Source organism: Hemiscyllium ocellatum, chromosome X (assembly GCF_020745735.1).
Source record: "Hemiscyllium ocellatum isolate sHemOce1 chromosome X, sHemOce1.pat.X.cur, whole genome shotgun sequence".
Classification (NCBI taxonomy): Eukaryota; Metazoa; Chordata; class Chondrichthyes; order Orectolobiformes; family Hemiscylliidae; genus Hemiscyllium; species Hemiscyllium ocellatum.
Genome location: NC_083453.1, coordinates 9,798,594 through 9,825,717, shown reverse-complemented (window position 1 = coordinate 9,825,717; position 27,124 = coordinate 9,798,594). Strand labels below are relative to the sequence as shown.

The following is a 27,124-nucleotide window of genomic DNA, read 5'->3' as shown; positions in this document are numbered from 1 at the left end:
AGATTTTATAAAAATCTGGTTAGACCCCATTTGGAGTACTGTGTCCAGTTTTGGTCCCCACACCTCAGGAAAAACATACTGGCAATGGAGCGTGCCCAGCGGAGATTCACACGGATGATCCCTGGAATGGTAGGTCTAACATACGAGGAACAGCTGAGGATCCTGGGATTGTATTCATTGGAGTTTAGAAGATTAAGGGGCGATCTAATAGAAACTTACAAGATAATACATGGCTTGGAAAGGGTGGACGCTAGGAAATTGTTTTCATTAGGCGAGGAGACTAGGACCCATGGACACAGCCTTAGAATTAGAGGGAGTAAATTCAGAACAGAAATGCAGAAACATTTCTTCAGCCAGAGAGTGGTGGGCCTGTGGAATTCATTGCCGCAGAGTGCAGTGGAGGCCGGGACGCTAAATGTCTTCAAGGCAGAAATTGATAAATTCTTGATGTCACAAGAAATTAAGGGCTACGGGGAGAATGCAGCAAGTGGAGTTGAAATGCCCATCAGCCATGATTGAATGGCGGAGTGGACTCGATGGGCTGAATGGCCTTACTTCCACTCCTTTGTCTTATGGTCTTATTATCCACTCCCTAAGTACTTCCCCCTCCTTTTCCTCTGTCCTCCTCCCTCATTATCCTCTCCTCAAATAGCTCCCCCTCCTTTTCCTCTGTCCTCCTCCTCCCTCATTATCCTCACCCTCCTTTTCCCTCTGTCCTCCTCCCTCATTAACCTCACCCCAAGTACCTCCTTTTCCTACTTTTCCTCCGTTGTCCTCCCTCATTATCCTCCCCCTGGGTACCCCCCTCCTTTTCCTCCATTCTCCTCCATCATTGTGCACCTCCTGGGTACCACACCCTCCTTTTTCTCCATCCTCCTCCCTCATTATCATCTCAAGTAGCACTCCCTCTTTTTCCTTCCTTTTCCTCCCTCATTATCCTCTCAAGTACCTCCTCCCCCCCTTTTCCCTCCGTCCTCCTCCCTCATTATCCACCCCACTGGGTACCTCCCCCTTCTTTTCCTACGTCCCCTTCCCTCATTACCCACGCCCTGGATACCTCCTCCTCATTTTCCTTCCTCCCCCTCCCTCTCCCTCATTATCCTCCCCCTCCTTTTCCTCCGTCCTCCTCCCTCAGTTTACTCCCCGGGTACCTCCCCTTTCCTACCCTCCGTCCTCCTCCCACATTATCTGTCCCCTGGATACATCCCCCTCCTTTTCCTCCTCCTCCTCATTATACTCTCCTTTGGTACTTCCCCCTCCTTGTCCCCATATTGGATGACATCACCGTGCTCTTGCCGGCTGTTCACCCGGTTTCGGAAGCTTTTGACTCTCTCTGTTTTCAACTTGTCCGCGTTGTCTGTTTTTTCGGGTAAGGAATGCTCCATGTGACAGGGCGTTTTACTCTGGAGGTTTTTGTTTTGTTGTGTGATGGACATGCTTGAGTTATTTTCATTTTCCCGGAATGGTGGTAGGGATGAGGCCGGACGGAGTGGGCCTCTCAAGGTGCGGGTTTCCGTTGCTCGGTCCCAGGCCTGTAATCGGAATTCCTCTCACAAAGCAGCATCCTTCACATCCCTCTGTTCTTTTTCTCAAACCACATTCTGACAGCTAACCTGAGGTAACGTTCATCCAATTTAGCTCGGAAACCTTACAATGCAGACTCCTTGACCCTCCGACAGTGCGGCACTCCCTCCGCCCTTGAGAATCTGAAACCTGAATACGGGCTGAGGTAACTAGTTGTTGTTAGGAACAACTGCTTAGCAGATGTTCTTAATAACTTAGGTTGCAATAAAATGGTTTCTTGATGCAAAGAACATACAAAATGGCTTCTAGGCTGCAAATTGACAATTCTGCTAAAGCTGCATAAAATATCTTTTAAGTTACTAACTGCTAATTCTGCTGTAGTTGCATAATCGACTAACCATAGTCTGCTTCAACAGAGATTAACAGACAACACTCCCTTTACTGCATAGAAATTACTAGACTAGATAAGTCATTCCTGGCCGTCCTAACTGACCTTTAGATGCAGGTGCAATGGCTCGGTTAGTGAGATAAGGGTAGCCTGACTGTTGGCAATCAAAGTTGGTTCCCAGGAAATATCATTGGACCACGTAGCTGTCAAATAAAGTAGTATCGTGTATTGATTGGTAATTGTCTGAATGTACTAGCGATAGTGTTCTGTACCTTTCTTTAAGAAAAGTATAAAAATGTCTTTGTTTTAAGCTATGTGCACAGCTCCTCCTGAGGAACGTGGAAGTGTATAACTTCTGTGTTTCCAGACGATCTGTACGTGGCCGTGTGAAGAAATAAAGAATGAATTCTTAAAGAACCAAACTGATTGTGAGTGCTTATTGAACAGTGGGGGGTCCAGATCTTCATACTGACCCTCTGACAGCGAGGCTCTTCCTCAGTATTGACCTTCTTACAGCGCAGCGTTCTGACCTCAGGCTTCTCATTTTGGCATTTACAATACAAGCTCCCTTTGGCATTTAGGACTAGTTATAACTCCATAAGCCAATCAACTTCCTGTTGCCATCGCAGTCTGTCTTTTTGCCAAAGCCCTTGTGCTGTGCTGCTTATTTACATCTTCCTCCCACTGCTTGCATGGCAGTGTAAACACGCTTTTGAGTGTTCAGTGACTTCTTTTTGAAAGTATATCAATTTGCTTAGTCAATTCCTCTGTTCTTTGTAAAATGGTCCTTTTCCCAATTTAGTCCACAGTCCATTATCGTGAAAATAAAATTGCATTTTTGACACAAGGCAGTTTTCAAACTTGATTCTACAGATCACTGACCTCTCCTTGTGGATTCTGACTGTATTCGGTTACAAAGCAGCATCAAGAAAACACACTCAGACTTATGATAACAAAAGATCAATGAAATTCACTGAGCATTGCCCATATACAAATAAGATCAGTCATCTACTGTTTATATCATGCACAAAGCCCTTAATTTATAAGCTAAGAGCCTGAGCTTCCCAGGATCCTGTTAACAGGAAATAAAAGCAAATAAAATGCTGTAGACAAGAAATGGGAACAGAAGTTGCTCGAGAATCTAAGCAAGCGTGGCACCATCTGTAGAGAGAGAAACAGCTAACCTTTCAACTCAAACATGATTCTTCAGAACTGATTTTAAAAAAAAGACTTCAGATTGTTCAATGTGAGTAGCATTTCGCTTATTTAGAACATGATTCAGCATTTTATTACAGGTCTCGGGATGCAGTCACAGTCTTTGCTTGAATGGCAAAATATGGAAAAGGCAGGACAGGCTGTGAAATGAAATAAATATCAATCAGAGAGACAACCTCTTCAGAGACAGAGTTACAAATCTGGGGGAAGACAGAGAGAGAAGGGGGGAAATGTGTGACGATTGTAACGAGGTATACCAGGTGGGTCACCTAGAATGACTTCCCTGATTGGGGCTGTTAATCTGGTTCAATTAGGGAGCCTTGGCTGACATATGAACAGGAGTGTCAGAGGTTCTGCTCACTCTGAGGGAGCTGGATAGGTGTCAGTGACTTCCCATGTGCAAATAAAGGGTGACTTGGTGACAGGATTCTGGCGTCCATGGAGTTATTTCAGTGGCAAAGAGAAAAAAACATTTCTGGCAAGGTTAACACGTTCTATCCTGCCATCGAAGACTGGGCCCAGTATGTGGAAAGAATGTGTTTTTTTTCTGGGCAGATGAAAAGCAACGAGTAATTCTTCTGACAGCTTGTGGACTGCAGCTTTTTCAGTTACTAGGAGCCTAACCTTCCCTGGGGCACCAGACACTAAAACCTTTGGTGGACTTAGTTAAGTAATATTAAGATCTCAGCCACTTCTAATTCTGAGAGGCTGTTAATTTTACTCAGCAATTTGTGAGCCAGGGGAATCCTTAATGGGATTTGTGACTAGGTTACAGTGACTGGCAGAAGCATGTAACTTTCGTTTAACCCTTAATGAGATACTGAGAGACCATTTGATATATAGGATTCGTGATGTAACCATGTAAGAGCATCTACTAGCTGAAGCTCAACTGGACTTCATACAGGCACGACAACTGGCTTTATCATTGGAGAATGTGGCAAGTGGAGCAAATGATTTGCAGGGTATTCCAATGGAAGTGGACACCCTTGCCAATCTGAGCTTGGGGAACACCATTTGAGTGAAGGCAATAGTAATGAGGTCATCCAGGTAGACCTGGGTGGACCAGGGCTGTTAACCTGTCCAGTCAGGGAGTCCTTGCAGACAGATATAACAGGAGTGTCAGAGCTTCTACTCACTAAGAGCTGGCTCGGAGGGAGCTGGGTCAGTGTCGGGGACTTCCCATATGTTAATAAAGGGTGATTTGGTGACAGAATACTGGCCTTTATGGAATTATTTCAGGTGGTGGTTTGCTCTGATTACTTAAGTAGCTGAAAATACCACACCTATCAAATCACAGAACCAGCAACCCTCTTTCTCTTGTACCCTTACCTGTGAAAGCAACTCCAATAAGTCAGCAGTGGTAGCTCTCATAGCTGCTGAGCCATTTCTGCAATCTCCAAGCTTTTACTTCAGACAATATGACGTCTGAACTTTAAAGGCCTGCATAGAAAAATCGAGACTGACCTTGATTTGGTGTTTCTCAGTATTGCTTTAATAACCTTTGTCTGTAAATAGTGTGTGCGCGCAGCATAGTTTCTTTCAACACCTTCACAGCAATGCAAGAGTGTAAAAAACAAACCTACCTTTCGTTTCCTATACAAAAGGTTTGCTGCTGGATTGTTTGAACTTGACTCACTTGCCCCACAGGCACAAAAATGCACACAACCACATGCAAATACAGTGATCATGGGCAACCTTGAGGAAGTCCCTTGAAACTCTGTGAAGGCCTCAACCATCTTTTAGGACATGTTTGAAAACTTAATTTTTGCAAAAATGGAAGAGGAAAGACTAGTGCATGAGGAACAGAGAGAAGACAGAGGAATTTAAGACTGGGACGGGTGTCCTGGCTAATATCCCTCAATCAGCATCACAAGAAACAGATGATCTAGTAGTTATTACACAGACTGCAATTTGGCTGTTGTATTTCCAAATTACAACAGTCATTCCACTTCAAAAATATGTCGTAGGAATAGGAGTAGGCTGTTCAGCCTCTCAAGCCTGTTCTGGCATTCACTGAGGTTATGGCTGATTTGTAGCCTGATTCCATATACCTGCCTTTGGTCCATTTCCCTTAATACCTTTGAACAAAAATTATTTATCTACAATTTGAAATTAATGTTATTGCCTGTAAAGCACTTTGGGGACACCCTAAGGCCATGAAATGTACTGTAGAAATATACATTCTTTCTGCAACATCAAAATGATTAAATCCTGTAGGCTGTCTTACCTTCGAGAGGAGGGAGTTACATCATGGAACCTGGGCAAGGTCTTTGTGGGGAGCATGACAATGCCACCTTAATGCTGTGGGCATTGAAAGGATGTGACTGTGCCATTGAAACTACAACAGCTTGTGGAAACATTTACTAGTTTCTCTGCTTTCCTTCTCAGGAAGAGAAAAGACTAGTACAAGAGGAACAGAGAGATGACAGGAATTTAAGACTGGGAAGGGTGTCCTGGCTAATATCCCTCAATCAGCATCACAAGAAACAGTTAATCTGGTAATTATTACGCAATACGCAGCACAGTTGCAAGGATGAAGTTGAATTCAACACTCGAGACTTGCTGGGCTCAGACATAGGTTTTTAGTAACTTGATTGTATCTTTATGTTCATTCGACATGACGATCAGTGTTGCCACCAGGATGATGCATGTGGTGCACCAGTGGTGGCCACACAGGGAAATGTACATTGCGTCTTCGCTATCATCTGCCAAGACCACAAACCTCACCAGAGTTTGACGTAGAGAAAACTTTGATTTTTTTTAATCTCGCTGAGACCATTTCTTTCTATTTCAGGTGCTCTACCATGGCAGACAAGAGTGAACTCAAAGCTGAGCTGGAGCGCAAAAAGCTACGGTTAGCACAAATCAGAGAAGAAAAGAAGAGAAAAGAGGAGGAGAAGAAAAGAAAGGATGTGAGTCTGCATATTAACCAAAGCAGTGCCGTTTATGTTTAAGAATACCCTCAATAAAGTTGGAGAGAGTCATATTCTGCTCAGGCCAGACACATATTAAAGTTATCTTCTATTACCTTGATGCATTTCCAAAGCATCTTTGCAATCTGTGTGAAGGATGCCTTGTGAGAAAGGGACACAATAATGATGAGTGTTTTTAATCTGTATTAAGAAATGGAAACATCAGATTGCCAATAATAGCCTGGAATGAGGGGATCATAGAATGCTTTTAAGATAGTTTCTTTGTGCAGCACGTTCTGGAATCAGCCAGAAAGTAGCTTATATTAAATTTGGTATTGTGTAATGTGCTAGGATTAATTCCTGACCTCGGAGTAAGGGCAAATCTAGGCAGCACTGACCACATTATGATTGAAATTTATATCCAGTTTGAAAGGGAGAAGACTGGGTCTTGGATTAGTATTTTTAAATTTAAGGACAACTATGTGGTCATGAAAGCTGAGCTCAGTGAAATAGGCTCGACTAACAGATCGGAGAAGCAGTAGTAGACAATTAAAGGGCTATTTCATAATGCACAACATGTGTATTCCTGCTAGAAAGGAAAATTCTAAATAGAAGACCTGCCATCCATGGTTAGCTAAAGAAGTTGGGGAAAAGATCGAGTTTGAAAAAGCATGTAACTGCAATGATGACTGGTAGGTTAGCTCAGTTGGCTGGACAGTTAGTTTGAGTGATGGCAAAAGTTTGAGTTCAATTCTTGTGACTGACTGACAGGTTACTACAAAGGTTGTGCCTTCTCAACCTCTCATCTTGCCTGAGGCATGGTGACCCTCCACGTTAGAGCTCAGGCACCAGTCACCTCTGCTAATAAAAGAGCAGCCCTTTGATCCTCTGGGACTCCGGTGAATTTGCCTCTACCTAAATCCATGGACCGCTACCATTTGGAAGGATAAAGCAAGCAGATACCAAGAACTCAAATATATCTACAGATTTTACTACTGCTAAGAATGCATGTCATCAGTTGAACAACTGTAGTCTCAGGTTAAAACTTAACAGCTCAAAGGTTCCATGGACTTTTTAAAGTGTATATTCTTGATCTTTCTTTTTGGATTGGACACTCTCCCGTTTTAAACGTGATACCAATGTTAGTGTATTTGATGTGTTTTATTACTTTTTTTTCCTCTAGTTTGGTAAGTAGCAAAATTGCTCTACTCTTGATTCATGATTCTTGTCCAGTTGTGAATAAGTTTTGATTGAAGTGTGATATGTCTGTATGCTGGAAAGAATTGAAGATCTTTGTTGAAGTCAAAAGAGCAGCTTAAAAAGAGTGGATCCAATTCATTCCTCATTTAGTTGTAACATTATCAATGGCTGCCTCCTGTGCTCTGATTCTGCAATGAGGGAGTGATTTCCCTTTTTTCTTGCGCAGTCAAATCTAGTGGGTTCAGTCTGCCTATTGCAGTTTAAGGTTGAGGTTGGTGTGTAAAATTTGAGTGTAAGTAACTACCCTTAAGGAGGGAAAATAGAAGTGTTTGCATTTTGTGGAGAGTGAGAACTGTTAAAATTTGTGGAAAAACTCTTCCTTCATTGCAATTAATATTTTGGTAATGTGCTGCAAACCAATGCTGTTGACAATTCTTAAAGGCTTTGACAATTCTTTATATCTGACACGTAGGCAACCAGTGTGCGAGTTTCTTATGTTTAGGGACAGCATTGGTGTAGAGAGTACAGGAAAGACAAATAATGTAGCCAACGATTTTCAGAAGGAATCCAAACAAGTATGCAATTGGGCAAACAAATTACAACCGTTTGCATTTAAATAGCATCTTTAACATAAGAAAACACCTCCATCCACCTGACAGGAGCATTATGAAACAAAATTAGACACCAAGCCATACAATCAGATATAAGGGCAGCAGGCCAAAAATTTGGTTAGGGATTGTCTCCTCCTTTCAGATGCTCCTTTAAAGCCAATGAGGTGAAAATGGGGAGAGTAAGAAAAGGAATTTCAGAGATTGAGGCCCAGCCACCAATGGTAGCTGCTCAAAAGATGGATTTAGAGGAGTGCAGAGGTCGCAGTGGAGTCTGGGATTGGAAGAGGTTGCAGCAGTAGAGAGATTTTAATTATAAAATTAAGGTGTTTGTTAACCAAAAATCAATGAAAGTCAGCAAGCAAAGGGGTTGACAGGTGAATGGGATTTGGTACAATCTAAGACTGGTAACAGAGTTGTGGAGAACATAGAGTTTATAGAGCATAGAATGTGGAAGGCCAGTCGAGGTTATGTAAGACTTGTCATGTCTATAATGTCACAAAGACATGACTGATGCAGCAGATGAGGTAGCAGAGGAGAATTGCCAAGCTCAGCATGTAAACAAACTACTTGAAAAAATAGCTCTCTTAAAAGTACCTTTTCAATCAGTAACCTGTGACACAGAAATTCCTAAGAAGAAGAGGAGACCCAGGAGGATCCGAATAGAAGAATGAAAGCTGCCTGGTTTTGAAATAAGGGTGGTTTTGTAAATTTTAATTGGAGTTTTATTGGACTAGTATTATAGAAGGGAAGGTAACACAGAGGTTAGATTAAGGAATGGTAAATAGTTATTAGTTAATTATTCTCTGTTATACTTTAAGAAATAAAGTTGTTAATTTTTACTTTAAATAGTTGTTGGCCACTAGAATCTTTACAGATTACTGCACAGGATAAATCTTTGCTGTGTTGTTGATTTTAAATTAAGCAGGAGGGTTTACCCCATGTCGTAACAATAGGATAAGCAACATGAGCATAAACTGAAAGAAACTGAGGGGAAGGTGTGGAATGAACTTCCTGAAGAAGTGTTGAATGCAGGTACAGTTATGACGTTTAAAAGATATTTGGATAAGGACATGAATTGGAAATATTTGGAGGGATATGTGCCATGAGCAGGCAGTGGGACGAGCTTAGTTTGGGATTATGTTCAATATTGCCTGGTTGGGCCTTGGGGTCTGTTTCCATGCTATATGATTATATGACTGTATGACAGGGAACTTGAGGACTAGCTTCATAAGCTATTGGTGGGAATGTAGTGCAGTGACTTCATGTAAAATATGTGGATGATTTCGTGTGAATGTGAGAAAATATACTTCAATCAAAATTAGTTTTTTTAGATTCAAAGCTACATTTCAGTTTTATCAGGTGATGGGTGGTAACTGGGAGAATGGTGCTCATCTTTCATGAACATCATCCTATCAGTATTGCGCATTGTGTGTACGAGTGTGGTAAATCTTTTACTCTGAGCCAGGAACTACATCCAGTATTGATCAAGAAAATTAAGGCCAGGATTACAGGGAAAGGAGATTCTCTCATTGTAATTGAAGGCCTTATGAATCACATTTTGTATCTGAGGGAGGATTTGAAATCCTTTGTGGAAGTCTCATTTAGCAAAGGTTTGAGTATTGGATTTATTTGTGAATGGAGAAATAGGATGACAAATGAGAACCAGTTAACAGCCAATCTATTTCATATTGATAGTGATTAAGATTAATTCTCATCACTTTTATGGATAACTACTCAGCAAAAAAAGCCAATTTACAGTCAAGCTCGATTTCATCTTGTATGACATGAGGGCAAATGCTTTGTGTCCAAGGGATGGATGAAGGTACAGGCTTTGTGATGTGCTCGCTTGTCCTGGAAACACTTGACTCTGTTCTCCACAAATGTCTCAACTGTTTCATGACAGAAGTGACTCCATTGGTGTCTTCCAGACTTATATAAAACAGTCTGAAAGCCAAGCTCTGAGGATGTATTCCAACGCACAGGTAAAAACAACCATGGACAGACCCAACTGGTGAAGTCTCTGTCATCAAGGTTAAGTGACTTGCCTCCAATTTACTGTTGATGTTTGTTTACCTTCAATATATGTTTGTAAAAGTAACATTAAACTTGAATGTTAAAACACCAACCACGATGCTGTACCATTTGGAGTTACTTCTTTTGCAATCTCTGACAGAAGATGTAAGTTGTTTAATTTTCCAGTTTTCCAATTAAGGAGTTGCTTGCCATGTGCAGAGTGAGGAGTTTTCTTGAGAGACAACTAAGATACAATTTAATTTTTTTATGTGTGCATTTAATTTAGTATTGTAAGTAAAATGCAGTGCTGTTGATAAAATGATTTCTGTTTGGAAAAAAGTTACATCTTTCCTGGCTTTGACTCCAGATGAAGTATAGTGCAGGATATGTGTATCCGTTTGTGAGATGCAGTAAAACCCTCCAGCAGTGAATCCTGTGAAACTGCTTTCAGGGTGACTTCAAGAAAGAGACGACTTCTGCTTCACAGGATGAGCTGGATCTTGAGAGAAAGCGTAAAGAGACTGAGGCACTACTTCAGAGCATTGGCATAACTACGGAGCCTTCCATGGGTGAGTCTAAAATTGGAAACTCAAGTTCTCATTATAACTGATAGATTGAAATAATGTCTTTACATGGTTACCAACAGCAAAATTTATTCAGTTTGGTTGACCAGAATAATGTTTTGTTCTGTTCAGTTGTTATTCTTTCTGCCGCATTATCCCTCTGGGAATATGGAAGAAATAACTTTTCAGTTTCTGTAGCAGAAAAGAAATGACAATTTTAATGGGCCTCAGATCACAGGCACACCACTAATTTTCAGCATTGGGTGTTTGCTTTGTTTCAGGATCAAATACAGTATCTTTTCTGTTGTAGTTACATTTGTGAAAATATTGATATGGAGACGTCCAACAATACTTTAGAATAATGAAAAAGTTTGAAAAACAAATTAAGGGGAAATGTTACAGCATTTAGCAGTTTTGGAGCCAAACAAATGGCCAGGCCACAATGAAATGTATACTGAGCTGCTCAAGGAAGCAAAATAGAACGAGTAGAGGCTCTGACTATCATTTTCTAATCCTCTCTGGTACCTGGCATGATGCCAGAGGACTGTAACAGTGTTTCATTGTTTAAAAAGGGAAGATGGAAAAGTCTTTATCATTACAGGTCAGATGGCGAACAAATAACTGGAAACATTCTCAGACACTACAAATTGTCATTTGGTGAGGCCCAAAAGCATCAAAAATAGCATGAACTTGTTGAAGAAAAATTGTCTGGCTAACTTGATGGACTTTTTTTGAACAGTAACAAGGAGGGTCAATGAAGACAGTGCAGATAGCTACTTGCAGTTTAGCAAGGCTTTTGACAAGGTCCCACTTGGCGGACTGGTCAGAAAAGTTAAAGTTTGAACAAACAAGGCATGGGTTAGATGAGAGGAAGGCAGATCGTGCAGAGCCCCTGTGGCCATTCCCCTTCCTAACCGATATACTATTTTGGATACTATTGGGGGAGATGACTGCTTATCCCTGCACAATGGCAGCCAACTTCATGGCACCATGGGTGGGTATGCTACACAAGAGGGGAGGGAGAAAAAAGCCAGGGCTATAGTGGTATGGGATACAATTTTAAAGGAAGAGACAGGCTTTTTGTATGGCTGCAAAAGAAGCTCCTGGATGGTGTGCTGCCTCTCTTATGTCACTGGCTACAGGGCATCCTGAAGTGGTAGGACAAACAGACAGAGATTGTGGTACATATTGGTATCAATGACATAGGTAGGAAAAGGGATGAGGTCTGGAAGGCAGAATATAGGGAGTTAGGAAGTAGATTGAAAGCAGAACCCAAAAGGTGGTAGTCTCTGAATTACTTCTGCTGCCATGGTCGAATAAGTACAGGAATAAGAGGTTGGTCCAGATAAATGCAAGGCTGGAGAAATGGTGCAGGTGGGAGGGCTTTATATTTCTGGGATATTGGGACCATTTTTAAGGGGACGGGTGCGATGGGACCAGTATAAGGCAGATGGGTTGCTTCTGAACCGGAATAGGATCAGCATCCTTACAGGAGGCTGATATTGGGGAAGGTTTAAACTCGGCAGTGAAGTGGGATCCTGAGAGAAGGTTCAGTAGAGGGAGTTGCACAGCCAGAATTAGAAGAAACAGCAAGTGAGTAAGGAAGGCATAGGAAGTATAAGCCAGATAAGGAAAAAGGGAATTTGACAAGGGTGGATGGTTGATTTTAATGCAAGGCACCTGACGACCAAGGTTGATTTTTCTGACTTGATGGATGTTTCCAATGGGGTTCTGCAAGGCTCAGTACTGGATCCTTTGTTAATTTTATATATCAGTAATTGTGACTTGAATGTTCAGAGCATGATTTAAGAAGTTTAGAAATGGTCTGAAAATTGACAGAGTGGTTGATGGTTTGGAAGAAAGCTGTGGATAGTAGGAAGATATCAATAAACTAGTGATATGGACAGAGGATGTTGGCGGCAGTAGAGGATTTTAGTTCTGAGAAAGATTGGATCATTTTCTGATTTGAAGTAACTGGAATAACGATTAGAGTGGAGATTAATGTAAAAAGATGATGGCTCATGCTTTTTGAGGGGTTTACCATGCAGTGATAGTGACCTTAACTTAGGACCAGGCAATCCCACCTATCCCGGAGGTGTATGTATATAACATATCCAAACAGGCTGATTAAAAGTAGGCCCAACTACATGAATTGAGATAATTCAATTGAATTAACTCTGACCGGAATTAAATGTCTCTGTCCTAATTTGTCGGGCAGTGAACAGAATGACAGGCTGTCAGATTTCCTATCTTGAGAAGGTAATGACTTCAAGGTGAAGTCTCAGATGTGACAGGTTACGCCTGCCATTGTGAGCTGCTCTGTGTTGCTGTGTAAACTTCCACCAATTCAAACCAAGAAGAGAGCAGTGAATATGTAAAGTCTGAGAAGCTGAGTGGTAATGATTGGCTGCTGTTCTTCGATGCAGTGTCCAATGAGGGGGGGTGGCATCCAAAATGGGAGTCATGCTGCAGATGTCAGAGTGCTGGTACTAGAGAAAACTGCACTTCCCTTGACCTCTGTGTGATGTTGCAGTGTGACCTGTCACCAAAGGGACTGGGTGGGCACTTCATGCCAGTGGCACATGTTTAGCTGTTTCCAAGGGATCCATACAATATGATATCCCAGGTTACACACCGCTGTGTTAGGAAAGGGACCAATGCACCTTTTAAGAGAGCTGAAAAGTTTGAGAGATCATGCACTCCTCCTCATAGCCAGGCTGAGTGACCATTTGCAGATTTTCCATATATGCAGCCTTCATCAACAGCCTGAGACTTTTATCAAACAATCGGCCTGCTCAAGGTGAAATGCTATGGTCTGCAAGAGCTCTGTAGTGTGACCCATTGTGTTTCTCCAATCACTGGTGTCAGCTATGCTTTTCGCAATGCTGTATGGTAGAGGGGTATGAGGCCTTGCAGCTGGAGAATGTGGGTCATCAACCACCTGCACCTTGCACCAGAACTCCGACATGTGGAGGCCTAAACAATAGCTGCTTCCAGCAGGAAGAAGTGCCTGCATTTGCTGCTGCACACTATAGCAGATCACATTGGCATACCATTTCCATCAACCATATTCATTGATGCAGCTGAGGGAAAAACAGTGTCCTGCACATTCCTGTGACTTGCTTCCCTTCTCTCGCTCTCTGCGTGTCTGTCTCTCTCTCTCTCTCTCTCTCTGTCTCTCTCTCTCTCTCTCTCTCTCTCTCTCTCTCTGTCTCTGTCTCTGTCTGTCTATCTGTCTCTCTCTCTCTCTCTCTCTCTCTCTCTCTCTCTCTGTCTGTGTGTCTGTCTGCATTTCTCAATTTCTATTCACAATCTTCTAAAGCGTGACTTTCTGTAGTGGTTTGCCATAGCATAAGGAGGCAGTGGGGCACAACTGTCACGTTATAGTAGAATAACCTGTACATGGAAAAACACATTCCAGGAGGGTATCAAAAGCAAGAAGCAAAAAAACCAAACGAGAAACAGCTAGAGGATAAGTTAAATTTGGGGGTCATTCCTGTGGATGAAAATGCTCTTTCCAACAATTAAATTATCAAAATGAAGTTTAAGCGTTGCTAAAAGGGGACTCAATGTTGAAGGTTTTCATTAGGTACTTCTCAGAATGCGAGAACGAGAAATAGATTTGAAAATAAGAAACAAAAGTAAAAACAGATTGTTGTCGGAACCCAACAGCTCTGGCAGCATCTGTGGAGACAGGAACGGAGTTGATGTTCTGAGTGTAATATGGCACTTCTTTTGAGCTCAGAGGCTGGAGAATGGTGATTTGTATGCTGTTGACAGAGGGTTGAATGAGAAGTGAGTGGAACATAGCGAGAGTGCCCAGAACAAAAGACAATGGGAGTGCCAATGTGGTAAAGAAGTGAGAGATACAAAATAGGTGTAAATGAATGAGAGGAGGAGAAAATAGACAGCAATGGGACCAGTGACCAATTCTGACCAATCAGAATCTATGTGCCTGGTCTGACAATTAAGATTGATAGTTAACTGTTCTTGCTTCTCTATGCCAGTTATAGCTAAACTAGTCAGCACACTTTTCCCATTCTGTGTAAATGGTGTTTTTTCTTCTCAAGTCTGTTTCTTTCGTCCTATTTCTGATGAGCAAAAAGCTTCAACTTCTAATCTTCTGGGAACATTTGAGTTCTGTACTACCAAAACACAGTTGACAGTGCAGCTAATTTTGTGTAGTGCTTTTTTTTAGTTATTTTCTCTTACGGGCGGCACGGTGGCACAGTGGTTAGCACTGCTGCCTCACAGCGCCAGGGACCCGGGTTCAATTCCCGACTCAGGCGACTGACTGTGTGGAGTTTGCACGTTCTCCCTGTGTCTGCGTGGGTTTCCTCCGGGTGCTCCGGTTTCCTCCCACAGTCCAAAGATGTGCGGGTCAGGTGAATTGGCCATGCTAAATTGCCCGTAGTGCTAGGTAAGGGGTAAATGTAGGGGTATGGGTGGGTTTCGCTTCGGCGGGTCGGTGTGGACTTGTTGGGCCGAAGGGCCTGTTTCCACACTGTAAGTCTAATCTAATCTTAGATGTATTTTTTTCCTTTATCATTTACTGCCTCTACCAGAAAGCACTCCAGTTACATTCTCTCAAGCCTTTTCTTTGTCGATCGTGAACCCATTACTCATGCTATGTAAGTTATCTGATGTGGCTCACTTTCCTGTCATCTTTCCTATCACTGGCGAATTACCTGGTTGCTGCTTGGCAGTTCTCATTCTCCAAGGGCCATTATGAAGGTGAGTTTGTGGTTAGGATATGTATTTGTAAAGAAATATTTTAAACAAAAAGCACAATAGTGGTTTTCAAGGAGGGAGTATACAAATTGAGAATGGCGGTATACCCTGGACCCTAACGACAGTAGAGAGGCAGGGGGAGAGATTTTGTGGTCACTAGTTTCTACAGGCCCTGCTGAATTTCATGGCAGAGCTGCTTTTAAATGTTTGTACAGTTAGGCAGTTTGCAGATGACACCAAAATTGGAGATGTAGTGGAAAGCGAATAGAGTTACCTCAGATTACAACAGGATCTTGACCAGATGGGCCAATGGGCTGAGGAGTGGCAGATGGAGTTTAAGTCAGATAAATGCGAGGTGTTGCATTTTGGGAAAGCAAATCTTAGCAGGACTTATATACTTAATGGTAAGGTCCTAGGGAGTGTTGCTGAACAAGGAGACCTTGGAGTGCAGGTTCAGAGCTCCTTGAAAGTGGAGTCGCAGTAGATAGCATATTGAAGAAGGCATTTGGTATGCTTTCTTTTATTGGTCAGAGTATTGAGTACAGGAGTTGGGAGGTTATGTTGCGGCTGTACAGGACATTGGTTAGGCCACTGTTGGAATATTGCATGCAATTCTGGTCTCCTTCCTATTTGAAAGATGTTGTGAAACTTGAAAGGGTTCAGAAAAGATTTACAAGCATGTTGCCAGGGTTGGAGGAATTGAGCTATAGGGAGAGGCTTAGCAGGCTGGGGCTGTTTTCCCTGGAGCGTCGGAGGCTGAGGGGTGACCTTATAGAGGTTTACAAAATCATGAGAGGCATGAATAGGATAAATAGGCAAAGTCTTTTCCCTGGGGTTGGGGAGTCCAGAACTAGAGGGCATAGGTTTAGGGTGAGAGGGGAAAGATATAAAAGAGACCTAAGGGGCAAATTTTGGAGGAAGGGAGACAGAGAGTGGTACAGGTATGGAATGAGCTGCCATAGGAAATGATGGAGGCTGGTACAATTGTACCATTTAAGAGGCATTTGGATGGGTATATGAATAGGAAGGGTTTGGAGGGATATGGGCCGGGTGCTGGCAGGTGGGACTAGATTGGGTTGGAATATCTGGTCAGCATGGACGGGTTGGACCGAAGGGTCTGTTTCCATGCTGTACATCTCTGTCTCTAAAAGTGCAGATGCTGGAATCCAAGGCAGACAGACAGGAGTCTGGAAGAGCCCAGCAAGCCAGGCAGCATCAAGTGGTAAAGAAGTTAATGTTTTGGGTCCAACCCTTCTTCAGGACTGGCCTACAGCCACTGATCAGTCAGATGTAATGACCTAGCCTCCACTGTCCTCTAGGTTGCAAATTTCAAACGTTGTTAACCCTTGAAGGGAAGTAGTTCAGTCTTAAATGGGTGACTCCTTATTCTGAAACTGTCCCCCTCTAGCTCAAGATTCTGGAATATCATCTAACCCTGTCGAACCATGTATGTTTCAATAAGGTCACCTAAATTCATTTAAGCTGAATATAGAGCTGACTAGCTCCACCTTTTCTCGGAACAGGAGTAGGCCATTCAGCTTCTCGAGCCTGCTTCACCATTCAGTGAGATCATGGATAATTATGAGGTAACCCCTTCACCCCAGGAGTTAGCCTCGTCAACCTTCCCCAAACTTCAACCAATGGAAATATGCCTCTCAAATAGGAAGAACAAAACTGTCTGTGATACTCAAAGGTATCTTATCATTCTGTTTTACCTCCTGACACACCCAGATGTCTGCTGCATCCTTGGTTTTAAAAGACAAAGACAGTTTTAAACTGATGCATTCACATGAATGCGCACACAAATGGAGCATTGAATACAGTCCTTAGACAATGCAATAAGACTTGTAGATATGTTGTTTGAAAGTTCAAATTGAAGCAATAATTTCAACCAATGTGCTGATTTTTTAGATTCCGTAACTGATGATGATCAGATTATCAGTATGTGTGCTAAAGACTGTCTCCTCGTACTGTTTTATGGTGTTTGCCATACAGTTATTGCTATTGGGAATAGGAGAATGTGAGCACTGCAGATGCTAAAGAGTCGGTCGAAAAGTGTGGTTTTGGAAAAGCACAGCAGGTCAGGTAGCATCCGAGGAGCAGGAGAGTTGACGTTTCGGGCATAAGCAGTTCACTCTGATGCATCCTGATGAAGGGCTTATGCCCGAAACGTTGACTCTCCTTCTCCTTAGATGCTGCCTGACCTGTACTTTTCCAGCGCCACCCTTTTCAATTCTCACTTAAGACTGTCTTGGATGAGCTTACTTTTCCAATACAACAGGACACTGGTGGCACAGTGGTAGTGTCTGTACCACTGGACCAGAAGGCCTAGATTTGAGTTCCCTCTGCTACAGAGGGACAGCAAATCTCGAGGTGTGTCATAACACATCTGTACAGGCTGGTTAAAACTATCCACTATTACAACACGGTGTGAATGTTGCTGAAAAGAACATTGTTTTGTCGAAACACTCATCAGGACAATTTGTCAGAATACCAGATCAAAGGGAAAACCATCATTTATCCTGCGTGAGAGCAGAATGCTGGTTGGTAGAGCCTTGACCACTTGCCAACCAATCAGCAGTCTCCCCTCCTCCAAAATAAATGTTGATTTGTTTGAATTTGTATTCTCGCAAGTTGTCCTGAGTGCAGGATGAATAGCTTTGATAAAATGTTTCATTTCAGCAATCGTCAAGTTCTGTACTGCCAAACGACTATTTACAATGCAGCTTCTTCGTTGAACAGTCTTTTAACAAATGTCACTTTTTTCCTTCTCTGTGTGTTTCCTTGTTTTCATTTTTCTGTTTAATTTCTCCATAACATTTTTATCTAACAACAATTCCCATTTAATTTAATTTAATTAATGAACATCATTAATAGTGCAGCCGCTGCGGACAGTAACTGGAGACACCTGTTTGTTCAATTATTTAGTCCATTCTCCTATTTCTCCATCGAATAAATCGTTGGGAACGCCAAGTGAATCAGAGAGCCAGGAATCTGTGGAGGGTACGGCTGGAGCCCGGTAAGGCAATTCTGAACTTAATCACTTGTGATTTTGTTTTTGTTATTAGCTGTGGTTTTCTTTCCTTATCAGGTGTTGCTTCCAGGCATCTGTTATACCAATGAACTGTTAAAACACGCTCAACCTGTTGGTACCCTGCTTTGAATTGAGATGCCTATAAACCAAGTATAGTATTAACCAGCATGCATTTGCACCCTAGGTTGTGAAGCAAGAGCTGAAATTGTTCAGTTCTCACATATTTTTGATGGGTTCATTGCATTTGATGGAGAAAGTGAAGTCTGCAGATGCTGGAGATCAGAGCTGAAAATGTGTTGCTGGAAAAGCGCAGCAGGTCAGGCAGCATCCAAGGAACAGGAAATTCGACGTTTCGGGCATAAGCCCTTCATCAGGAATGAGGAAAGTGTGTCCAGCAGGCTAAGATAAAAGGTAGGGAGGAGGGACTTGGGGGAGGGGCGATGGAGATGTGATAGAACGTGGCTGAAGAGCTTCTGTGCAGAGGAGATGACCTGTGAGGTGCAGTGAGAGAGGGACTCACTGAAATCCTTGTAGAGGGAGGAAGAGAGCTTCTTCAAGGAAGGCATCATTGCATTTGATGTAGCTTTTGATCAGTTGGTTGATGGACAAGTTAACTGAAAACTTATTTTGGATCAGCCTAGCGTCAGTCCCCTGCTGTCAGAAACATCAGGAGAAGTTCTGTATGAATCAGCAGGAAAATAAGGCTGGTGAGTCGAGACCTAAAGGAAGATAGAACAGGGAAACGTTCAAAATGGCAAAAAGCTACAGTTAGTGAAAGTCGATAGAAATGGACACATTATTAAAATATCACAAACAAGTTCAGAAATAAAATGAGTGGAATACTATCCTTGATGTCTAGAGAACAGGAATACAAGGAGCTAGAAGTTAGACTTCAGCTGCACAAAACCATCCTTAGGACATAGCGGAGAAAAGTGACTGGTTCTGGGCACTGCTTTTTAGAAGGGTTATATTGGCTTTGAGGGAAGAGTCATGTAGGTTTAGCAGAATGATATCTGGCCAGTCAGCCCACTTTATTTGCTCCATAAGATCATTACTGATCTGGTTGTGTTTCAAAGATCATTATCCCATCTTGAAACCCTCTCCCTGCCATCTTGTTAGGCAGCAGAATCAATCTATCTCCATCTTAAAAGTATTCAATGATCCCATTTCCTGAGGCACAGAGTTCCAAAGCACCTGGAAAAAAAGAAAATCCTCTCATCTCTCTGACCCAAGAGGGTGACCCCTAATTTTTAAACAGTTTCCCATAGTTTAGATTTAGATTACTTAGATTACTTACAGTGTGGAAACAGGCCCTTCGGCCCAACAAGTCCACACCGACCCGCCGAAGCGCAACCCACCCATACCCCTACATTTACCCCTTACCTAACACTGCGGGCAATTTAGCTTGGCCAATTCACCTGACCCACACATCTTTGGGCTGTGGGAGGAAACCGGAGCACCCGGAGGAAACCCACGCAGACACGGGGAGAACGTGCAAACTCCACACAGACAGTCGCCTGAGGCGGGAATTGAACCCAGGTCTCTGGTGCTGTGAAGCAGCAGTGCTAACCACTGTGCCACCGTGCCGCCCCTTGGGGATGTGTTACATCTCGGAGTTAAGCCTTTCCATTAATGATTGCAGTTCTGGCCTGACCCACAAGTGGAAACATCCTTTCCATGTCTACCTTGTTGAGACCATTCAATATCCTACACACTTCAATCAAGTCACCCCTCCCTCTTCTAAACCTCCGTGAAAACAAGCCCAGGCTTGTCCATTCTAGCCGCATAAGGCAGCCCACGCATTCCAGGTATCAATCTGCTGAACCTGTTTGAATTGCCTCCAATGCAGTTACATTGTTCCTTAAATAGAGACCAAAATTGCACACAGTATTTGGGATGCGGTCTCACCAATGTCCTGTATAACTAAGGCATAACCTCTTCTGTGTTCAGTTACTCTTGTAATAAAGGGTTGAATTCCATTAGCCTTCTCAATTATGTGCTGTACCTGCAAACTGATTTTGTGTAACTCCGGCACTAGAACAAGTGAATCACTTTGCATGTCAGAATTCGCAGTCATTCTCTATTTAAGTAATACTCAGCTCTTGCATTCTTTCTACTAAAGTGGACAACTTCCTATTTTCCCACATTATATTCCATCGTTTAGGAATTTTGCCCTGTCACGTATACCTGTCTGCATCTCCTTATATCTTCTTCACAACATACACTCCTACCTGTCTTGTGTTGTCTACGCATTTAGCTCCATGCCTTCACTCCCCTCAGCTAAGTCATTGATATCAATTGTTAAAAGTTGAGGCCCCAGCACAGACCCCTGCAGCATTCCAATCTTCACATTCGTGCCAATCGCACAGAGACCCATATATGCATCAGCCTTCTCCTTTAGCCTGGCCCATTGAATGCCTCATCTGATTCTTCTGAAGTAGAATGAATGAATAACCTTATCCTCCTTTAGTTGCCACCAGGCCAATCCTTTCCCTCTGCCTTGTCTATTGTGTACGTGTGCCTTGTGGCACACCATTTGAGGATGCCACTTCTAGCTTCATAAGTACGAAGGTGGTCAGTCTCCGATGTAGCGATGTGTGTGAAATTGAGTGGTGGTGCTTTTTTGTTTTTGTTGCCTCTTCTCCTTCCACCTCTATTTGGGCAGATTCCACTTCTCGTTTCTGCAATGTGAAAGGGACCGGGAAAAAGGAAGGTGTGTGGTTAAGTAGAAAGAGACTGAGGGGATAAGGTAGAAGTGGAATTAGAGAAAGTGGATTAAGTATGCAGATAGCCTTCTCATTCAGCCCCACCAGCGGCCATAGTGGTCAAAGCACTGTCTCCTCTAAAATGTACAGGTGTTCTTGCCTTCCAGCTCTTTGCTCCTCCTGTCATATGTCTCCATTTCCTGCATTGTGTTGGAATGATGTGACAATGTTGTTTGTATAATTGCCAGTGTATGTGATCTGCAAGTGTAAGGCTTTCAGCAATGCTGAATTGTGAAAGGCTGAGGTGAGGCATATGAATTCTGATTGGAGATTATTGGTAGCTATGGATGAGGTGTGGTGAATTGAGCAGTGATGAGGTTAATGAGCACTTGGTAGGAATTTCCTTTTGGGATACATTGACTCACCTCAACTTTCAGGAAACTGTTAAAGTTCTTTCTGCACTGTACAATGTCCTTGGAGCAATATTTGTGGTATTGACCTTCGCCATGACAACTTTCCACTGCTTCCTGGGCTACTGTCTGGAGGACCGCCTGTGCCTTACATATACAGGATCTCTTTAAATTTCCTAATGGAGAGTTGAAGACTGAGTAATGATGTATAAGCTTTTGTGAGCAGCACAAGAGTGGAAATGAGAGAGCCAGTCCACTTGATTGAATGATTTGCTGGTGATTGAAAGAGTTCAAGGTGGTACAAGCAGATGGTTTGTCTCCAATTTGTTTGAGCAAGTAACAAGGAGCATGGATAATGGGGATTAGATTAGATTACTGACAGTGTGGAAACAGGCCCTTCAGCCCAACAAGTCCACACCGACCCACCAAAGCGCAACCCACCTACATTTACCCCTTACCTAACACATCGGGCAATTTAGCATGGCCAATTGGAGGAAACCGGAGCACCCGGAGGAAACCCACGCAGAAACGGGGAGAACGTGCAAACTCCACACAGTCAGTCGCCTGAGGCGGGAATTGAACCCGGGTCTCTGGCGCTGTGAAGCAGCAGTGCTAACCACTGTGTCACCGTGCCGCCCATTGGTGGCTGAACTGGAATTGGTGGCTGAGGTGTACGTAGGTTTCCTGCACTATTTCATGGGAGCCATCGTTTTAGGCACCTTTGTGCCATTTAAAGAAGGATCAGATTGTTTTTTTGCAAAACATATAACTGCCGTATTGTGACAGCAGTGATCCTGACTAGCTGTACACTTCCCTTCCCCACTACCAGGCCTGACCTCTACTAGAAGGCCTCCAATCTCTCTCCATCTCCATCACCCTCCTGCTCTTTGCTGGCCTATGACTTTCTCACCCAGTCCCCAAAGCCTCCAAACACCCAGATCCCTGAGCTGCACCCGCACATCCATCTGGGGATCAACCACCTCCAGTGAACCTCCTCAGCGTGTGGCAAATCCCAAATTGTGGGTCCCTCATGACTCCCTGACTGCGCTATTACCTGTGTATCAGGTAAGTTCCAAGTTGCTTCTCATAGATTGATTTCATCATCATGCTAATTTTCGAACAAAATTCCCAGTGGTCAGTAATTTGGACCAATGCAATTACAACTAACTGCAATTTCCCTTCAATGATATTTGACCTTTTTATCTTTTTTTTCATCCGTTTTTATCCTTATTCTCCACTCTGCGAAATGAAGTGTACTTTTTCAGAATTTGGATTGGTTGAGTATTTCACACCTCTGCAGTGCAAGTAATCTCTGATGTGTCTGATTGTAAAACTGCCAGTGATTCTGAAATGGCTGTCAGTTTTGTTGCAAAGTCAATATTGAGCTTTAGCAGTGCTAGAAAATCCAATGGCCCTAACATCTTTTGAACAGGTCCAATATTGCAGCCTTTATGGCGCTGGACTGGCAACCTGTGGGTTGAGTTCAGATCCTACCATGGCAATTTGAAGGCTGGTACCAGGAAAAAGGAAGGTAGCGTACCACCAGCCTCGGTCTGAGCTGCACATAACTGCAGTGGCATATAACAAGTTCATGTTCTTGAGTTAATTCATGGAGTCAGTGTTGCAGACATCCCAGGAATCATTAACAATTAAAATATATATATCAGCCTCCAATATAATCAAACTATGAATCAATAAATAAGTCTGTGACATTAATTATTGGTATTGGATCTGGTCAGATAAAATATTTTTACTTGTGTATATTTACAAATTCAGAAATTCAAGCAGGGCCAGTAGATTGTTTTTTCAGTTTTGCTAATTGCATAGCTTTGTTGAATGTGTATGAAACTAACCTTTCATGTTTCTACCTTACGGTTGACTCTGCTAACCTCTTCAGGATGCTGCAGTGGGATACAGATCTCTCTGTCCTTCAACTTCAGACTGATTCTGAAATGCGGTACCTATCTTCTCTTTTCTGCTGCTAACTATGTTACTTGATTACCTCTCAGAACAAATAAGAGTTGTGTTAACTTTGCTAAACTGTGACACTTGCAATCCATGTGTCCTTTGGGACTCGATGCATTAGTTCACAAAGTGAGAATACTTTCAGTAAAAACGGTTCAGTTTCAGTGGCTGAGCAATTAGACAGGTGTTTTTTAAAATTGAGATATATGTGAAGATTGGAAAGGGAGCATGACTAAATTAAGAAAAAGATGTCACTGTAGTAGCTGAGCAAACACTATTAGATGAGGAATATATAATGATTTGAGATTGATTTGGTAAGGCATTCATGGTGCTTCATGTTGGGTTTCAAGTTGTGGTCACCAAGCCAGGTAAGTCAATGACAACATGGAAAGAGGTTGAAGTGAAAGTAGAATATAGTGATTTCTGATTTTAATTCATTGAGTTTTGCAGTGGGGCAGAATAAATGATCATCTGTCTTTCACAGCTGCTGAATGGTGATGTCTAGCAGTTTGTAATGCTCAACAAAGATGAAAAAATAGGGTATTGAATATAGTAAACCACAAGTTAAACTTGTGAAATATCGTCTCATGGAAATCACTGCTACGATGAACAATGATCACTGGCCTTGAAATCCTGAGTCCAATATGATGGGTGCTGTGCTGCTCACCTGATTGGTGGAGGCATCAGGGATATTTGCTGAAAATTAGTGTTGGTTTCTTTTCATATTTGGATTCAAATTGTAGCAGCAGGTGCCCTTTGAGAAGCACTTCACCAAACCAGGAGCCACTTAATTTTTACTTACTTCAGGAGGCTATTGCCACCCACACCTCTAGGCCTGGATGTCAAAAATGCATCTTTGAACAAGGAGATCACCGAAATGTCCGTGGCCCATCACACATTGATATTTTAGTGATGTTTGTTTGTTAGCTTACACATTTATTGATTCGTCAAAATGCCCAATAGAGAACTCAAACTGCGAAGTACAACAGTGCTGTTCAGAATTTTTTGTTTTGATGAAGGTGTTGCAGTGATGTACACTGAGTAAAATATGAATTTTGGTATCAGTGGGTAGCCATTATCATCTGTGTTCAGTGGCTGATATTACAGCAAACCCAGGCTTTTTCTTTAGATTAAGCATGAGAACGTTTAGCCCTGGAATAAAATGCATTCTCAATGTACAAAGTTAAAAATCACACAACACCAGGTTATAGTCCGACAGGTTTAATTGGAAGCACACTAGCTTTCAGAGCGTCACTCCTTCATTAGGTGATAGTGGAGGGCTCAATCCTAACACACAGAATTTATAGCAAAAATTTACAGTGTGATGTAACTGAAATGATGCATTGAAAAATTGATTGTCTGTTAAGTCTTTCATCTGTTTGAATACAGTGATAGTTTCACTTAAAACCTTTTTTTAAAAGGTTGCATTCTCAGGTTAGCTGTTAACAATGGTGATAGCTAGACAACATGTTGAAGGTGTTAGCCCCCTGTGTTCTCTGTCTATGCCATGATGTTTAGATTGATTCTAATCTACAAAGTGAGATAACGGAGTTGTACATGAATGCATGCAGTTTTTGAGCAAAGTACAAATTCACCCCACAAAATATCTGTGTGTGTGTGTCTCTCTCTGTCTGGGTTGGGTGTTGTGAGTGTGAGAAAGTGGGTGTGTGTGGGTGTGTGTGGGTGTGTGTGTGGGTGTGTGGTGCAATGGTCATCACCTGTAATGTGATCTGAACCCAAGGTCCCGGTTGAGGCCCTCCCTCTGGGTACCGAACTTAGCTATCAGCTTCTGCTTGGCCACTTTTCTCTGCTGCCTGTCCCAAAGTCCGTCTTGGAGGATGGTCATCCAAAGGTCCGAGGTCGAATGTCCTGGACACTGAAGTGTTCCCCAACTGGGAGGGAACTGTCTGGTGATTGTTGTGCGGTGCCCATTCATCCATTGTCAAAGCCTTTGCTCAGTTTCCCCAATGTACCATGCCTTAGGGCATCCTTGCCTGCAACGTATAAGATAGACAACATTGCCTGAGTCACATGAGTACCTGCCATATACAAGGTGGGAGGTGTGCCCACGTGTAATGGTGGTATCCACAATCTGACACGTCTTGCAGCGTCCACCGTGACAGGGTTGTATGGAGTTGTCCTGAGAGCCAGGCAGCTTGCTACAAACAATGATCTGTTTGAGGTTTGGCGGTTGTTTAAAGACAAGTAGTGGAGGTGTGGGGAAGGTCTTGGTGAGGTGCTCATCCTCATTGATAATGTGTTGCAGGTCACACGTACACATGGACACACACATACACAGACGTGAACACAGACACCCACACACACCCTTATAGACACACACACTCCCACACTCTCACATGCACCCCCTAACAGACTTAAGACACTCTGCACTCACTACGCGCACACACATACACTCACTCTCTCTCACACGACCCCCGACACAGACAGACAAAGACCCACATGCGCACACATATTTTGTGGGGTGAATTTGTATTTGCAGGGTTGCATTGTACTTTGCTCAAAAACTGCATGAATTCATGTAAACCTCCATTATCTCACTTTTTAGATTAGAATCCATCTAAACATCATGGCATAGACAGAGAACACAGGAGACTAACACCTTCAACATATTGTCTAGCTATCACCATTGTTAACAGCTAACCTGAGAATGCAACTTTTTAAAAAAAGGTTTTGTGATTTGCACATGAAAGAAGTGAAACTATCATGGTATTCAAACAGATGAAAGACTTAACAATCAATTCTTCAATGTATAATTTCAGTTACATCACACTATAAATTTTTGCTATAAATTCTGTTAGGATTGAGCCTTCCACTATCACCTGATGAAGGAGCGATGCTCTGAAAGCTAGTGTGCTTCCAATTAAATCTGTTGGACTATAACCTGGTATTGTGTGATTTTTAACTTTGGACACCCCAGTCCAACACCAGCATCTCCAAATCATTCTCATTGTAAGAATTCTGGAAAGACTGTGATTGTAGTACATGAGTGCCTGTTTGGTCTTTTAATGTTTTCACATGCACCATTCTTCCTAATTGACAGTTGAATTATTTCTTGATTTACTCATCTTTAAAAGTTAGTATATGTAAAGAGAAAGCATAATGGGAAGGATGAGTGTTCGGTCTGTATGTTGAGCTTTGCCTCATGGAAACAATTGTTGCTGTGGTCAAACTCTCAGTGTGATGTGGTGGTTCTTCGTTCGTTGTTTAATTAGTCTTGAATTTCAGTCAGAGTACTCGCCTAAATGGATGACCAGCAGCCTAAGCACTGAAGAAATGCGCTGCCTTGAAATGTGATGGAGATGGGTTGAATTGAGGCATTCAAGAAGGAATGAGATGACTATTTAAATCAAAACAATGTGCAGGGTTACAGGGGACAGGCAGGAGAACGGCTGTAAGGAATGACACTCATTCAATACACAATGGGTTGAATGGCTTCCATCTGCACTGTAATAATTCAGACATAAAATTGCTCCAGGAAGCCATCTGTTACTTGCAGTATGTATACTGTTAGTGCATGGCCAGTGAAAATATTACTTTTCTCAAGTCCGTCAAAAGTATATGTCTAATGGCAGGTCTAGAAGGGCTAAAGACCAATTTTAAGTATTTATTTCTGCTTGTTTACTTGCGTAATCTCTGCATGAAAATATTTTGTATATATTCATGGGGGTAAGCTTATTATCTGCTTGTATGGTATATACAGGTCAGAATTTCTGCTCTGGTACATCGTTAATAGTTGTCGGGCTGCATATTAACCATGCAGACTGCTGTAGGCAAACAATTGTTAGTTCATAGCATTGTGCAAGCTCCACTATTTGCCTAAACAGCAAGGATT

The 27,124-nt window shown here is 42.5% G+C and overlaps 1 protein-coding gene across 2 annotated transcripts in view; it reads left to right on the top strand.

Annotated features, from left to right (window-relative positions):
- The first annotated feature begins 1,277 nt into the window (after positions 1 to 1,277).
- Positions 1,278 to 27,124, top strand: part of LOC132805683 (cytoplasmic dynein 1 intermediate chain 2-like) — a 53,951-nt gene continuing 28,104 nt past the window's right edge. Inside the window, exons 1-4 of one of the 2 annotated variants that reach the window (XM_060820865.1) lie at positions 1,278 to 1,369; positions 5,922 to 6,039; positions 10,315 to 10,432; positions 18,086 to 18,176. In XM_060820865.1, coding sequence (XP_060676848.1) covers positions 5,932 to 6,039; positions 10,315 to 10,432; positions 18,086 to 18,176 — 317 coding nt within the window. In that variant the 5' untranslated portion in view covers positions 1,278 to 1,369; positions 5,922 to 5,931. Of the gene's footprint in view, positions 1,370 to 5,559; positions 5,626 to 5,921; positions 6,040 to 10,314; positions 10,433 to 18,085; positions 18,177 to 27,124 lie in introns of those variants that run through there. The other variant, XM_060820866.1, reaches the window with a different exon arrangement.